This window comes from Amphiura filiformis, chromosome 16, assembly GCF_039555335.1.
Source record: "Amphiura filiformis chromosome 16, Afil_fr2py, whole genome shotgun sequence".
NCBI lineage: Eukaryota > Metazoa > Echinodermata > Ophiuroidea > Amphilepidida > Amphiuridae > Amphiura > Amphiura filiformis.
The window spans coordinates 35,451,410-35,469,151 of record NC_092643.1 but is presented as its reverse complement, the minus strand read 5'-3'; the positions used below and the strand labels follow the sequence as shown (position 1 = coordinate 35,469,151).

Sequence of the window (17,742 nt, the reverse complement as noted above, 5' to 3'; positions counted from 1 at the left end):
TGAATTGATGAGGAGGAGGTGTTTTTTTTTTTTTTTTTTTTTTTCAATGTAAAATTAGCATTGTCAGTAGTTTTCGGTCTTCTCCAACAGTGCTCGAGGAAACGATGAGGCCCTTTTTTTTTTTCAAATGTGAGATTCTGAGGATAAACCCCTAGAGTACCACAAAAAGACTTGGAAGTGATGCTTGTTCTCTAATAAACTTATTTATATGTATGAAGATTTCATAAATCATTCCAAAATCTAAAAAAAATCAAAAATCTAAAAAAAATCAAAAAAAATCTGACAAATCCCAGAAATTGAGGAGGGAGGGGACGAGAACCAAAATATTAATTTCATATATTTCACTTATAAGAATATTACCGAGAGGGACGAACCAGAAGTCGCTATTTGGATGTAAAGTCGGGTGTAAAGTCCACCATTTTATTGTGTACTTAAATTATGCTCTATTAATTTGTGACGTATGACAAAATTCTGTCCCTTTATTTCAAAACACCTATTTTTATCAGAAAGCTTTTGAACTCATCATTGCGCAAAACATCTATTTTGGACATCAGAAGTTCTGGTTCTAAACCGTTGTTATATGCAATGGTATTTTGTTACACATCTTATTAAGGCAGGACTGGCAATAGGTTTTCATGATGACGGTTACTTTGAATTGTATGCTTACAGTTCCCACGGTCCCTGTAGGCCTACTCCTACTCGTTATTAGCTCAAATATCGGACATTTTGAAAAATACCTATGGGATGATTTATGGAACGCACAAGAAAGTGTCATTTTTCAAAACATATTCGCTGATTGGGTGCAAAAAGAAATTGAAGAACTGTTCGTCTATGAATCAAGTAAAATAAATGTGCATATCCAATTATTCATCATGCACGCAATGCTCGAAATTCTTATTTTGGGAAACGGAAATCAATGCGCATATAGTAAATCGGTGCAGTGTTGGGACTAGTCAGGGTCGGATCCAGGAATTTTTGATAAAGGGGGCGCCTTTTGGTCGACGACGAAAAAAATGTGTTAAAGGGGGTTACCCCCTCGAAAACTCAACGGTTTTGGCCCATTGTTTGCTGTTCATGGCCGAATGTGTTCCTTTTTTTAATTTCTTACAATTTTTGTATTTTTAAGTTACCGGCGCCCTTTGCTAGTCAAAAAATAGAGGGGGCGCGCGCCGGCTGCGCCCACCCCCTAAATCCGCTCCTGCTAGTCGTAGGCCCTACGTGTTTCTGTCCAAAACAACATGAGGGTTTCAAGAAATCGATTGAAATTAGAAATGGGTCTATTTCCTCTGAAATTTTCGAAAAATGATAGTCAAAAAGGGGTTGTTTTCAAAGTTTGCCAACAATCATGATTCATGAGCACCCACGGATTCACGGAGTGTGGGTGCTTACAAAAGGGACTTTTTCTTTGACCATTTCTTAGGCAATTTTGATAAAAATGTTGAAAAATTTTACAACTCCGTTACTCCGATCGATCATACCCTCTCGAGCTCATATCAGAATTTCCATATTTACCGTGAAAATTGGTGTGAACGAAGTACGAGCAGGAAAAAAATTGTCAAACCTGGACAACCGCTCCTCCTGGCAATAACTCCCCTGTTACTGCCCCTCCGTCCCTCACTTTTATAATACGCTACTAAATAAGCAAAGCCATACTGGACAATGACTTGTCGAAACAGCGTTAATAAACGTAGGGCCTATACTTTCTTTAGCAGTCATTCTTTCAAATTCCCGTTGGCCTACTTTAAATTAAAAAGAAATTATAATCAAGAAAGAAAACACATAAATAAACATAAATATGTAGGCCTATTAATGTATAAATGACAAATAAGTTTGTGTACAGGGTGTTTCAAGATTGATCTCTTGTCACATTTTCATCGGACTACCATAGAAAACCCGCGATCGATGATGTGCGGCCTCTGATGACGCTGTTGCGCATGTGCAGTTCAATTAGTCCATGGATTGACCGTTAGATCTCGCGTTAGTCCAGGCTTAACTCGCAATCTGAAAAGATAGTCCGCGGATTAACTTTCAGATCGCGAGTTAGGCCTGGACTAGTTAGTCCAGTTTTTGTGAATACCAATTAGTCCTGATCCGTGGACCATCCTTAGACCAGGACTAACTAGTCCAGGACTAGGGATAATCCAGGACTAAAGTTAGTCTCCTTTTGTGAATACCGGCCAAAGAAAACAATTAGAGGATTCCTATAAATCCGAAAAGGAGGTTAAAGATCTGGAAGATGATGAGTCATCGGATGAAAAATGATTTTAGTTCAGAACTGCAAGACAATGCCGCCTATCAAGACTGGTTTAATGAAGCCAAAGAATCATCTGAGGAGATGAGGAGTGCGAAGTATGAAAAGTATGTCAATGGAAGCATAAAGGAATAAGGAGGCATAAGCGAAGTTGAAGCCAAGGAAAGAGCGAATAGGAAGACCATGTGACAGTCAAGAGAAACGTCAATATGGACTTTTTATCCACTTATAATACAGCTGAAAGATGATGACACTAATCAAGAGATAATTTGTGAGCTACAGGGGAAAACGGATAAAGGCGTGGTGTCGTGGACAGCAGAGTGATACCTAATAACCAAGCCAGATTTGACAGATGAGCAGATGAAGTTGAGGGAAATGACGAAGAAGATAATGCCGATTAAAGGCTTTGAATATAGACTTTTAGATCATAAGTTTTATCACTTCAATATGTTGGCTATTTATGCCTACCCAGCAAACACAAAACGTTTTTAACAGGTTATATCTTAGATTTTTGGTTTTAGTGAAAACGTTTTAATAACATTGAATGTCGGGTTAGGTCGTGAAAACGTTTCAAAACGTTTTGTATGAAAACACAATACAAATATATTTTTGAAATGTTTTCAAAATGTTATTATAAAATATTTTTGGCAAACATATTTTGCCAAATATTTTGTCAACATTTGAATAACATTATGTTAGAATATTTGCAGTTAGGTATCAAAAAACGTTTTTGAATATTATGAAAACGTTTTATACCCTTTATATAACCCGACGTTTAAACGTTTTCTGACAACCTTTTCTAACCTTTTGCGAATGATGGCGAAAATGTTTTGTGTTTGCTGGGTATTTTGATTCAGAAAATTTGTTTATCCATGAACTATATAAAAGTGCATTTATAAGCCAACACAGCTGTAAATACATAGAATAATTCACTTTTATTTATCGAGGGTAAGTCACAAAGGAATCCTTTGTGAGTTAAGGCTTTCTGGATCTCAACCCTCGATATGTGTATACATACATCATAAGTTTGTGTACGCTGAATATTTAATGGATGACTATGCGTTAATGTGAAAATACAATTAGTTACTCATAATTATTACTGGTAGGAGATTATTGTAATTCTTATGCATAAATTAGGAAGTATCTCCACTATGTCCATGGTGCATCATCATCATCATCATCAGTCGGCTGCGGAGCAGAATCACTACCGTCCGTTAGAATACTCAAAAAAATGAAGATGGAGCTTGATGTTCATGGCAAGAGACCTTGAAACTAAACGAGCCCTACCAGAAAAACAGCACCCGATCTTACCGCACTCTTGAAAGACCTGGTATTAAACCTATAAACCTAATAAATGCCATGAACACCAAGATATGAGTAACTAGAAGGAGAAAGCTGGCTGTACTGTCTACATCGTTACAGTAGCAAACACAAATGGTCAAGACATTTGAACATACTGACCGTTGAACCTGATAGTTTCCTTCACCTTGAAGCTGGCATGTTCAGCAACTGAGCTAGGGAGGCAGAGGGCGCTCATTCCCTCACTCTGGTAAAATACCAGCGGGCACCTGGGAGCACCCAATGGGAAATCCAACACCAGAAACAGCATGTTAAGCACTGATTCTTTGCAACCGGGGTTGCAAGTGTTGGCAAAGGCAATTTTCAGCTCCCCGGCACTGAAGCAGTAGAGAGATTGCGGAGAGGCGTTCACTGCAAACGCCATACGGGTTACGGATATCTGCATTTTGAGGTAGAACGTCATAGTCCCGTTCACATCCAAACTAGCCTCCTACACAGCCAGTTTGTATCGGTCGTAACGCTCGTCGTTCCAAGTATGTTCGTGATATAGCCGCATAGAGTCTGAACCAAGACTACGTGTAAACGCAATTGCAATCATGATGGCGCTATGCTGAGACAAATAATCTAAAGGTAATAGGAAGCCCCCATTGATTTATCTTGGGTGCATCGAACCAGAGAAGATTATCTTCTTTCATCGAACTACTTTTCCTCGGTATTGATATGCAAATACGACTGGCTGTATCTATAATGCTCTAAGCATTCAGTCCAGATTAGCGATATTTGAGTTTTGCGGGCTATTGGAAAATGAGTATAGGCCTATGTTCACACGTGTATGCTATTTGTCTAAATAATCTAAACAGAGTTTGGTGTTGGATGCCTAGGAAGTCTTGGTGTATATTATTCGAATAAGAAGAAACAAACTCCATTATTATATAAATAATACCCTGTTTACTTTCTAAAGCAAAATGAAAATAGATAATCTAATATGCCTAGTTCGATTACTACCCAGCCAACACAGATATATTACAGAAAACGTTAAATGTCTGGTTAAAGGTTATGTGAGGGTCAAGGGCATTAAAAGTTTTAATAACATTCAAAAAACCCTTTGTTCTAAACATGCTGATAAACGTTCTAACATAATAGACACTTAAATATGTTTGCCAAATGATATTTTACTATAGCATTTCGAATTTTGTCTTAAAATGTTGTCGTATTATTTTTTCAGTATAACACGAGTTTTCATGATTTTTATATAAACACACATCGATATGTTATCAAAACGTTTTAAATAAAACCAAAAACACATGCATTATCATGTTTTAAAAACATTTTGGAGTTTGCTGAATAGTATCCATAAGCAAAACACTTTGACAGCTGTTTATTGCAAAACGAAAAAGCAAGGCGAAAAATAGCGTTGCACGAACTTCTGTTCCCCGTCCCAAACAGACAATTATACCGCATTTATGCCGTAACACGACACAATCTTGCCTAAAACGCCTCTTCGCAAGCTGATTTTTGGACGGCATTTTCCACACACAAATGAATAGGCAATCTGCCCGTTCGAATTCGCGTCGAAAAAAACCGAAATTTGTTCACTTCTTCTTGTCTATACGAGATCAAATTTTAACCCCCAAAATGGATTTTATTGCATATCGGACTCTACTTGTTCTATTAGGATACTTTGATTCGTTTCATAACATGATAAACATAACATTTGTCTGCATTTTATAATGCGTTTTTTGTCATTTTGGAACGTCATTTTTGCTACCAACCGCAACGTAATCGCCTTACGGTAATTCCACGATTGACCAATTCACAATAGATTTCACCCTCTAGAGGGCATAATAACCGATTTTCGACTAATGTAGCTTGCCGTTCGCGTTCCCGTGTCACGTTTCACGTAAATTTCGCAATCTCTCTACTGTCTCCCTTATGTCGCCCTTCATGGTGCACAGCGTCAGCATCCCTATATCTTCGTGTCAGAAATTGCCATGATAGTAGGGCGAATCCACCAGTTCTTCAACAGCCACGAATGCAGCGTTGCCATTTATCAGCTGAAATGACTAATTTTTACGATCTGCGCATGCTCATTTCCCTCTTTAACGTTGCCAACTCAAGAAAATCCGATTTTTTTTGCAGTTTTTGTTTTCAAGACGCAAGTTGGGTTTTCAATACGCACAGTGACGCTTATCATATTCTTTCAACACATTTATTCAACTGCGCAAGTCTTACAAAAGTTCCAAACATAACGGGATATATTCAAGGCATATGGGTGCACGATTTAATCATATTAAAAATGGCGTATCATAGTCTTTTTTTGCCAGCCTAGCTTCAAGTTTGCTCAAATATTCTTTGTTTACACACGACAGGATTTTGCAATTCCAATATTGGGAGATTGGGCGTGGATAGTTCAAATCTTGGTTGGTCTGTCTTGTCTGGGAAACAGAGTTGGTACGACATTTTCCTCTGCAAGGTAGGTCTATAATTTTTATATAAAGCAGCCTTAGAAACTGGCAAAATTATATCAAACCGATTTTATGAAGACGAAAGAAGTCACTTACTAAATCAAGGTAAAAGTGGAAATGTTTGTGTTTGCAACTGATGGTAGCAACTTGAGCACACCGTATGTTTCCTACAATGCAATACAACCTCCAAGGATGAAATCGAAAGTCCTCGGCCGGCCTAACCGGGCGGAACAGGGGGTCAATCGCCAGTTGAGTTTTTTATCCCTAATTTCATTCACATTTTGCAAATGACGTAAGGAATATAACTGAATTTATCGGTTATTCTATTATCAGAACATTCTCATGTACAGAGACGAGGCAACGCTACTACAAGTGACGATATTATAATCTTTATAAAATAAATGTTGTACCCCACCAATACCCACTGCACTGTCCTGAATCCTTCACGCCTGGATATAATAGCAGCTAATGGGCTATTCCAGAAAATAGGTGAACACCCCCTATAGAGGAGTAAATTTTCAATCAAAGAAATGTCCGGATTTCCAAGTTTGCTTTCTGAAAACGACTGGATTTCCAGTTGCCAATGTTACTGGAAAAAGCTTGGAAATCCAATCAAATGAAGGAAAAATCACGGAAATGTTGAAAATGAGCGCTCATATTGAGGATTTCTGATTTTAAACTATTTTTCTGCCGGATTTTTTTGCCTTTGGGCACTTTAAATGTCTGGATTTCCAACAGTCACGACTGGACAAAAAGTCCGGATATCCGAACTCCTCTATAGGGGTGTGCATCTATTTTCTGGAATAGCCCAATAGCAACTCCCTTTTTACCCAGTGCGTGATTATTCGAGGACTGGAGGATCTAGCCTACCAATTCACGCACCCACATACACATTTATACACGCGCATTGTGATATCACACCTTTGCATATCTCATTATGTCTGAATTTATTTCACAGAATAATGTTTATTGGTTCCCGTGAAGGAGTCCTTCCTGAATTGTTTTCAATGATCAGCATACGTAGACTCACTCCGTCACCTGCAATTATCGCTTTGGTAAGTTAACACGGTATGCTTATGAAGAAATCGAAGCTTGCGTTAGAGGGCAGTATTCAATCTAGGTAAAACCCGGCAAATTCAAAAGACTTTATCCACTTCGTGCTGCAGCGCCATCCCATTCTGTCTGCCATATCTCTAAAATAATAATTGCTCTTGTATCCAGGCTACTACTCATGCGCGTATTGTTTGGGTGGGGCTTTAGCGCCAGCCCCCGTGGTAAAAGCAGGGGCGGCCAAAATGAAGGGCGGCGGAAGAAGAAGGGCGGCAAAAACGAAGGGGGAATTTGATAAAGCATAAAAAATGTGGAAAAAATGGTATTATACATCATCAAAATGTGCTGCTTTTAGGGCGCTAGCGCCTGAAACCCCTTTTTTTTTTTTTTTTTTTTTTTTTGCTCTTCACTTTTTCAAACGACCGAGAAAAAAATTGGGTCAACCTTTTGTTGAGGAAGGGCGGCAAAATTAAATTTTCTTCAGCCCCCGGGGTTGGGGCGGCCACGGTACGCCACTGCTACTGGACTATGCTTGGACCCAACTGGCAATAATAGGATCAGCATGACCTCTTGTATTATTATTGAGAATTTTTCTTTTATTACGACCAAATAATTTTCGTTTAAAATACACTTCAGGGGTTAGTTTTTTTGGGTTTTTTTATATTTGGCTTCTAACTAACTAGACTGTAAAATGAACCTGGGCCACGATGAATAAAGACTTTATAGACTTCTTGTTCCGTTCGCCTTGCCAAATATTGCAGCCATTAATATAGAGCACCTTTGGAGAAGTCCATCAACCTCCATCACAACCAAAATTAGGTTCAATAGCACCTGTGTAATAGTGCTTCTATATGAATCTTGTGTGATATCCGGGGACATGGACAATAAGGCAAATGTATTCGCTACATAATGCCACAGGATTATGCTTAAAGCACCACATTAGGAATCATCGTTTCCCAGGAAAACAGCAGACGTACAGATGGCCAGACCATGGCCAGACAGTAACATGGGTAGGTTTATTCCACCTTGAAGGCATGGATAGTCTTGCAAATATGGGCTAACTTTCCGCTGGGCCATACAATATGCCAATGCATGTGGCTTTAAAACATCAAGCGCCTTCACTGTGTGAGCCATGCCCGGACGCGAACTTTTTTCCGTAGTTATTCAAATGTTAACTACGGAAAAAACATATATTGCTGCCCGGACCTATGCTATGACTGACATCCAGCCTCTAATCACCTAGTAAGGCAGCGTCACCTCCGCTTCCTTGGGCAAATACTGACGATGTCAGTGGAGAATCCATGTAAAAGATATTCTCATCAAGTTCTATCAAAAAGAGACTAAGGCGACAAAGGACAATCTGTCTGACTTATGCACAGAAGCTGGGGGATACTAACAACGATTTATAACCAGATGCTATTGCCTCATGACCTCTAAGTATGGACCGTACGTGGTGATTGGAAAATATTTGTGGTCGCCTGCGCCGCAGTCGAATAAAAGGAATGAATCGCATTCCCAAATTGGTTTTAAACTACATGTAATTTTTCTCACAAAATTACAGAAAAATTGACGGGTTTAATAAAATACATTCTTTTTTTTTTTTTTTATATTATGTCTTGCAGCATATTCTATCTGTAATAATGGTGTTTCCATCGAATATCTATTCATTGATCAATTACCTTAGCTTTGCCAATTGGCTATTCGTTGCTGTTGCTACTAGCATTGTACCGTACTACAGATGGAAATATCCGGATCTTCCACGACCTTATAAGGTATGCAATCACTGGCGCATCTGCACACTTCACCTCCTCACCCGCACACGCACCCCATCCTACACCCATATGCACCGACACGATTGCCTTCAAATAGTGAGGAAATCGGCATCTTCATTTAGCCCGGTTATTATTGTCCTAGCTTTTTGCCCTAAATTCGCTTGCTGCTCACGCGCATTTGTCCCGGTAATGTTATTTGACAGTTTTTATTTGAGGATATTCACGCAATTTGAATTTGAACTGAGAAAATTGCTCCCTCAATTACCACTCTCTCCATAGACCTGAATGTAAACAGACCGGTCGAGTGCAGATTCGTCGGAACACGCTTTTCAATACGGAATAAATGCTAACCTCATCCTGACATCATCCAAGCAGCAAAGTTCATTTCCCATTGAAAAAGCGTTTTCCGACGGATCTGCAGTTTACCGTTCTACAAAAAACTGAATTAATCTCCCTTTTCCCTTTGCATATATGTTTGTCGAACACCCGGGTCGAACATAGGGGCTGATCATACAATAATTCACTAATGAGACCATAGCCATGTCCTTTATGTTATAAAAATATAGTCTTTGAATTATAAAATGACCACTTGACTACGTTTTGTTACCTGGAGAGATTTGATCATGTCTCACCTCCTTTTTCAACCAAATCGATGGTAATAACTCTTGTAGTGAGGGATCAATATTTAACCACAAATTGCCTCAGGCAAAACTCACTTCCTGGGAACAAAATACCACACAAGGTCATTTTTATGTAACTTATTGACCCATTTGTGTTATACTGCCTCTAGCTATAATGACATTCTTGTGATCTGGTCAACTCATTGACAGATACGAACCTCAGGAGGAAATTCAATTCTCTCCAGGTAGTGAAACGTAATGTGAAACTAGGGTGACGTACACGCACACCCGTATCGCACACGCACCTTCATATAAATATATTCTTAAACATACGCACCCCAAGACGTTGTCATCGCCTGAGTTTTGCCAATTAAAACATGTAAGATAAATTACGTAAACCATCAATCAATTAATCACTCGATCGATTTTCATCGACAGGTGCCTTTGATATGTCCCATTCTATTCGTCATCTGTGCCCTCAGTATGGTAGCGCTGTCTCTATATTCAGCGCCTATTGACTGTGGGATCGGACTGGCTATGGTGCTTTCAGCTATCCCCGTTTATCTCATCTGTGTTCTATGGAAGGGAAAACCTCAATGCATCATGAATGCATTAAGTAAGTACCATGTGATTTCAATACAATCATTTTCTGAAAGGTTTATGCGTAGCAGCTGGGGTTAATTACCCCCGGGGAAGGAAAACCAAAGACGAACCACAACGAGATCATTGAAAAGGTCCAGAGGCTGGTGGCGATGGCCCAACCTCTTTGTAAGTAAGTAATGTTACATCTCACTCACGATCGGGAAGTCACTGATCGCGTGCGAAGAGAGTAGATTCAGGCCACTAATCATACGAGTTTAACCATTCAACCCCTCTCGCCCGTTACGGCCCGAGTCCCAGTGACTGCTCACTGGCAGCAACAGCCAACAGAGTGGCAGGGGTGCGAATGAACTGCCTGATGATAAGTTGCCATTTCCACAGGGCAACGCAGTGACAGAGAAACTGTAGAAACCCAGAAGACACATCAGCGGAGGCCACAAAGATCATGAAAAAGTCAATCAGTATGGAGGAATTCGGACGGCTTGAAGCAGACATTGTGGATTTATGCGAGACTCGCCTGCTCACCTGACTGGCTCTGATTGAGACATTTATAAAGAAAGATGAGTATAATACATGTCCAACAGAACAGATGATATCTGTAGGGAGTATTGAATTGCTTGAGATAAATGTCTTAGGTCTACCCGATCTCTGTCGACTTCTCAGAGGCTGTGCAATAATAATTATGAGCCCCCCCCCGGGGGGTAAATTTTCAAACGGCTCGCCAAACGGCTCGCAATGACGTATACAAGCTTACTCACACATCGAGAAATCAATTACCCCGGCTATTGTCAGTAGCCTTAGTCAGGTCACTTGGCTACTGCGTCTCATATTAAAGGTGGAATAAAATGGCCATGCGTGGCTGTGGATTCAACCTACCATGGCGATTTCTACCATGAAGATATCGGGGCGATGACACTGTGTGGGGTGGGTGTATACGAGTGATCATTGTCGTTTACGTATATCTGCACTCAACATCATTTTCTTTCTATTTCCTTCTGCAGCACATTCTACACATTTCTTCCAAAAGCTGCTGGTTGTCATCCATCAAGAAGCCAAGACGTATTAGTCAAAAAGAGGGTCGATTGGTTTCCTTATATCTTTCAATTCAGTATTGGCATTCTACCATGCCGCTGTGCCTTGAAACTTATGGATTTGGAAAATACATTTGGTACAATAATGGTCCATAGCTACTAGGTGTATCCTGTGGTAGCATCGATATCAGAGATCAATGGTCAAGGGCTGTGGGGAGAAATGACGTGTAAAATTTTTAACATCGGGATTCGTGTTTGCTCAAATACAGCTGTGCCATAAAACTCCTGAACAAAAGTTTGGAAAGTTTTTTTCAAGTATCTTTATCTCCGATTTGACATATTCATATCGTGTTGCATTATCAACGGATATCTACCTTTTCCCCTTTACAATGACACCACATTTGAAAAAATCGCATTGTTCACGGCTGAGTACACGTCTTGTGAATGTAGTGGGGCTCCTCAAACAGAATATGCCAAATTAACCATTATTCTTTGCTTGAACAACATTAGTCACTAACCTCAATAGCGGATGGAAAACCATACGCAGCCACAACAGCCGGCATCTCCTCCTCATGCTGCTCACCAGCATGGACACACGTTGCTGTGGGATGGCATTGCATTCTTCAACCAGGATTCGTCGCAGGTCATTCAATGTGGTTGCATTGGCTACTCTGTCACGCACAGCACGAATAGCAGCTGGTCCCACAAGTGTTCAATCGGTTTGAGGTCTGGGCTGATGGGCATTTCCTCCTCTAAACTCCATTATACTCTGTAGGTAGTCGTTGACTACCCTGGCTCTGTGGGGGCGAGTGTTGTCTTGGAGGATATGCATTTGGTCCCAGATTGTGAAGATATGGGATTGCAGCTTGCTGCACAGAATAATGGATAATTTGACACATTCTGTTCCACTACATTCACAAGACGTGTACTCAGCCATGAAAATGTGATTGTTTCAAATGTGGTGTCATTGTAAAGGGGAATAAAGTAGCTATCCATTGATATGCAGCACTACATGAACATGTCACAAATAATCTGAGATATAGATGCTTGAAAAAACTTTCAAAACTTTTGTTGAGAAGTTTAGTTGTTCATTCTAAGTGCATTGGTCTTTGTATCTTTTAAAGCGCCTAGAGGAACCTAAGCATTGGGCGCTGTATAAAATGTTGTGTTAATATTAATTACAACCTCAATGATTGTAGCAAATAACTTAAGAGCCTAGCCCTTACGGCGAATGAGGAGGGAGGAGGAATAGGTATGAGATGGATATGGTGATGTTGGAGGCGGTATTGTAAAGTTGTTGTTGTTGATGTTGTTGTTGGCGTCTAATAAAAATATCTGGTACTGGTAGCGACATTTTAAATCTCACTATATAAGCTATATATGGTGGTGGCGGTGATACTTTTAACAAGTAAATGTGTACTGTATGACTATTTTCTGCGTTCTTGTAAATATCAATTTCCTTATATTTTTCAAATGAACAGTTTTATACAGAGTGTCTACGATTTTGTACATCCTTAATCTAGTAATCTATTAAGTGTAGCTGGTATTTTCTGTACAAAATAAGGTGTTGTCTCACCAGCGGGAGGTGGTGTTTTTTCACTGCCGGCCCCCACCTCGAGGGAGTCTTGATTATAAGAGGACCAAAACTCCCCAAGACAGGTGGCAATCAATTACTGATGATCTCGCTGGTGAAAGCCCAAGACCATTTCAATCTGTGGTCTTTGTGTATTTTTAACCTGCTGGGGCAGATCCCAGTTTTGAATCAAATGCCATCAATTTTTGTCTTTTGAACGAGAGAGATAATATTTTAGAAGCTTTTAGAATTCTGTTTGTTATGTTTCTTGTGCTATAATTCATTAGGCAAACGTTTGGCAAACAGTGGCGGTGAAACCATTAAAGCCATAATGTACGATTTCCTTCCAATTTTAAATTTATTATTCTGTACTCAAAATGCTGAAATAATACTAGTAATTACTGTCGGGGAAGGGTTTCTGTCAATTAGGTTAAGTGAAAGAAACCCCACAGGCTATTTTGGCCGTTTAACATGCAGTTCTATTGGAAGAACTTTGCTCTGTTGCCCTTGACACACAACACATTTGACTGATTCCATTTAGGTGTAAGTTAGGGACATGTAATGTGTACATATTATTATAAATATGCCAAAAAATCAGGTTTGAAAAAAAATTACCCAATTTCATGTTATAAGATTGTACATTTATATGGCTTTAATGAAATTCAGAGGGGCCTAGCATATTATTTTGGGCTGGTTTTACTAGAAAGCGAGCAGTGGGTGGGCTAGTGCGCGCGTTAAAATTGTGTAATTTTAACCTATTTTGCCTCTCGCTAAACGGACGATACACAGGGCACTTACCCCGGTATTGCTTCTCTTATTAGGATTTTTAGGGGAGACGTCCGCCATGGAAAAAAATAGGGGGACGTGCCCCCATCCCGCCAGTTATGTTGTATTATATAATTCTAAAATATAAATGTGATTCATTTTTGTATTCAACATATCTACCTGTTCAAGTGCATTCCATTAAACTTTACTGCTAAAACTAATATTGCTGTGTGATCCGTCTCTAATATTGTTATTCTATCGACTTTGGCATAGTTTTTCTTTCTTTTAGAATCCTTAATATGATTTCTATACACTTTATATAGCAAACAGAGAATGACGACACAGAGACCCTGCTTCCCCCGCCGGTCAATCCCGGTTGGCAGGGGGATGCCTCCCCCACCCCACCTTTCGGCAAAATGACCCTTTTATTGTTCTTTTCAGCCATTTTCTGACAATTCTGGCTGATTGTCCCCCGCCCCCCCCCCCGCACACACACCCACATTTCGAGCTGGATTGGTGAGATATGGAATGTTAGTGGCAAGGCAGATATTTTATTTTCAAATGATAATAATAATAATACAGGATTACAAAATAGTACACCATTAAAAGACAGAAACTTAGATAAATATTGTTAAAGGTCCATTAATTAGTAAGACAAAGACACTGACAATTTCACGGACCAAGGAGTCCCACACAATATAGGTATACTATCTCCCCTGTCGCATTAATTATGAATGGCCCCTCAGGAAGGAAATATTAGCCAAGCCAAAAATACAAAAGGGGTGCCAGTCAAACAAGTTTTGGTAGGTCAAAATGGATGGGAGAGCATCTGAGCCCGCATCCAAGCGATTTCTGCCCCACATTTATGGGCTTTTCAATAATACGCTCAAAAAAGCTTAGATCCCGGGGCTTAGATATGCCTACATACGGAAAGTCGATAACTTATACAACATGTGCGTATGAGCTATATAGACGGCAGAAAAAGATGAATAAAATGATAATAAAACAGCCTAACACGCGTTCATGTGCATTAAAAAAGAAGAAAATAATGTTCGGTTTCATAATTTTATAATCGTAACACGTGTTGTTGTCTTTTGGTATTATTCTGAATTCGTGTGTTTTGCTATCTACTGAAGATAGCTCAAATGAATGTCGTCATTATTTTTGCCTCCTTTTAGAAGATAGATGGATACGTTAGAATCGTGCACGGTGGTGCTATATGAACTTAGAGCTTGTGACACCCATGTGAACTTATAATCCAACATTCCATTAAACAAATTATACCAGTCAAAAAGTATTTGAATTAATAATTATGAGCCTGCCACCCCCCCCCCGGGATAAAATTTCCAAACTTCGTGCCAAAAATGCTTTCCCTTCTCGGGCTGCAAAATGGCTTCCCCTCTCGACCTGCCAAAAACTCTTCGCTTAACCCCCCCACCAATTGCACATGCGCATGCCAAATGTTTGGGGTCCCAATTTGAAAACCTTAACCCTAGAACTACTGAGCCATATTTTGTAATACGGACTACGAAGGGGGGTTGTTTGAATATTCACTAGATGAGGTCACAAATTTGCATATTCATCATATGACATCATAACTTTCATATTTATGAATGACGTCATCAATTTGCATATTCATAAGGTGATGTCAATCATTTGCATATTCATTAGACGACGTTATCAATTTCCATATTCATAACATAACGTCAAGAATGAAAAACATAACGTCAAGAATTTGCATATTCATTTAAATTTAATGAGCTCTTTAATATAAGGTATGATTCTACAATACAGGAGAAACTTCAAATTTTCATGGTCTTCCCTAAGTTTTATTATAAGAACATTTCTGTAGTACCTTATCGATTCATGTAACGTCTTTAAAAATAAGAATAATTTATTCTCCTCTGGCGCATTACAAACATGTTCTTAATGCGCGTTACAAAATATACAAAAAGGGATAAACACGTGGCAACAATATATCAGGATTAAAGAAAACAATTGATGTAATGTAAGGTAAAAAAAGATGTAGGCCTACATGTAAGGTAAAAAAAGATGTTCATGTATATTGCACAGTTAAAAAATAAAAAGCACATGCAATTATTGCAACCAAATTGGAAATGTGAAATAGGCACCAGTGCAAGAGAAGAGAACTGAAAAATCACTCAGAAATGGAGAAACATCTTTATTACGTGTTTTATAATGACATTAACACCCTGTACATTCACTGTACAAACCTTGGCCATTAAAGTGTTACTCTGCTGCTTTTGCAGTGCAGAATTACAATACAAACCAAAATTACAAAACAGTGAAAACAAAAATGAAGGTAAAAAGCTAGGCCTATTATAGCCTATGTTATGATATGTTTTATGTTATATATGTTTTATGTTATGTTTTATGTTATGTTTTATGTTAAGTTTTATGTTATGTTTTATGTTATGTTTTATGTTATGTTTTATGTTTTTTTTTATGTTATGTTTTATGTTATGTTTTATGTTATGTTTTATGTTATGTTTTATGTTATGTTATGTTATGTTATGTTATGTTTTATGTTATGTTTTATGTTATGTTTTATGTTATGTTTTATGTTTTATGTTTTTTGTTATGTTATGTTATGTTATGTTTTATGTTATGTTTTATGTTTTATATTTTTAAGGTTAAGGTTAGGAAGGGTTATCCTTAACAAATGGGATTTCAGATACCACAAAACGATCACGCACGCCGCAGCGGCGGAGTGCAGTTAAAGAAAATATATTCGATCTGTAATTCTCGACGGTATTTTATAAAGTAAATAAGTTGTTGTGTTGCCCAAATATTACAACCACCCCAACAAGCACAAATTACACAATTGATAGGGCGAGTTATATAACGGGTATAAAACGTTCTAATAACATTCAGGAAACGTTTTAGAAAACGTTATGCAAAACATTCGTACATGATAATATAAGTTTCGAAAAAATATTTTGCAATAACATTTGACATTTTTAAAATGTTGGTAGGCCTATAGTGTTTTTCATATAAAACGTTTTATTGACCATAACCAAACGCGTTTATAACACGTTTATAACGTTTTTAAAACATTTTTGTATTTGCTGGGACATGGGGCTGTGATAGACATTCTTCTCCATGAACTTTCATGGAGCATGTTTTAAGCTCCACTAAAGCCATTGAGTCATTATAAAACTTTTCATCATTCACTTTGAAAAACAAAATAAGGCCGAAATTGCTCACAGACTTCATCCAAAAATATCTCTCTCCAACTGGTGTTCCAGTCTCGGTGTCATTTGAGGTATTTTTAAATTATTAAAGGCCCATTCAGTGATTTGCTCATCCGAACGATCGTAAAAATCATCAAAAAAGATTTTGGTACCTTTGTCATTGTCATAGATGTGCTAACATAGCCTGCAATTTGAAACCCCATTTCTTTTCAATTTTGGTCTTTTCCCGCGAAATTTTTATAAAAAGCTGTAGAACGTCGGGTACCATAAACTTTTTTGAACCATTCCATTTTGTGCAATGGGACGAATGTCCCCATCAGGTAGTATTGTGCCAGGGTATTCAGAATTTGCCCAGCATATATAAATACATTCCTTGCGTATTTATTTATATATTTATTTATATAAAAAACATAAAATGTTATGTTCATGCTCCCCTAACGGGTTGAGCACTTTCCCTTTTGGATGGTTTCAACTCACCTGAATTTAATTATATTTATTTATATATTTATTTATTTATTTATTTATTTATTTATTTATTTATTTATTTATTTATTTATTTATTTATTTATTTATTTATTTATTTATTTATTTATTTATTTATTTATTTATTGCGTGGATGGGTCTGAGAAGGTGTGGGCCTAGGCCAATTATAAAACTACACATTTATTTTCAATTTGATATTTTGTTTTGTTTGTTGAATACAAACTATGAGAAGGACATTCTGAAACAAAAGAACTTTCGTACAAGAAAATATTATTTAAAACAATGACTTAGGTTACAGAAAACAATTCTTGTAAAGTCACTGTATCTGACAATGTCAAGCGAATGCTGATATTCTTGGAAAGGAATGATGGTATTAATTTAAACTAAACTCAATTTACATTGTACCGATGAAACCAGTTGAAATAAGAACGAAATCCATTTTAATGTCATTGCTTAGGAAAACAATAATGTTCGGAATAATGTTATCCATAAAACGTAGTCGCGCTCACGGAGCTTCACCTGTTTCGTGCAACAAAAATCGATGGACCATCATCACCTAGACCCTATTCAATAACCGGAACGGTATAACAATTGAAATGGCAGGACAGATTGGTCGAC

General features: G+C 38.2%; 1 protein-coding gene across 1 annotated transcript in view; it reads left to right on the top strand.

Annotated features, from left to right (window-relative positions):
• Positions 1-13,629, top strand: part of LOC140172600 (cystine/glutamate transporter-like) — a 34,087-nt gene extending 20,458 nt beyond the window's left edge. The window contains exons 6-10 of the mRNA XM_072195738.1: positions 5,920-6,023; positions 6,974-7,070; positions 8,688-8,837; positions 9,896-10,073; positions 11,059-13,629. Of these exons, the coding sequence (XP_072051839.1) occupies positions 5,920-6,023; positions 6,974-7,070; positions 8,688-8,837; positions 9,896-10,073; positions 11,059-11,123 (594 nt within the window). The 3' untranslated portion in view covers positions 11,124-13,629. The remainder of the gene's footprint in view (positions 1-5,919; positions 6,024-6,973; positions 7,071-8,687; positions 8,838-9,895; positions 10,074-11,058) is intronic.
• The last annotated feature ends 4,113 nt before the right edge of the window (positions 13,630-17,742 follow it).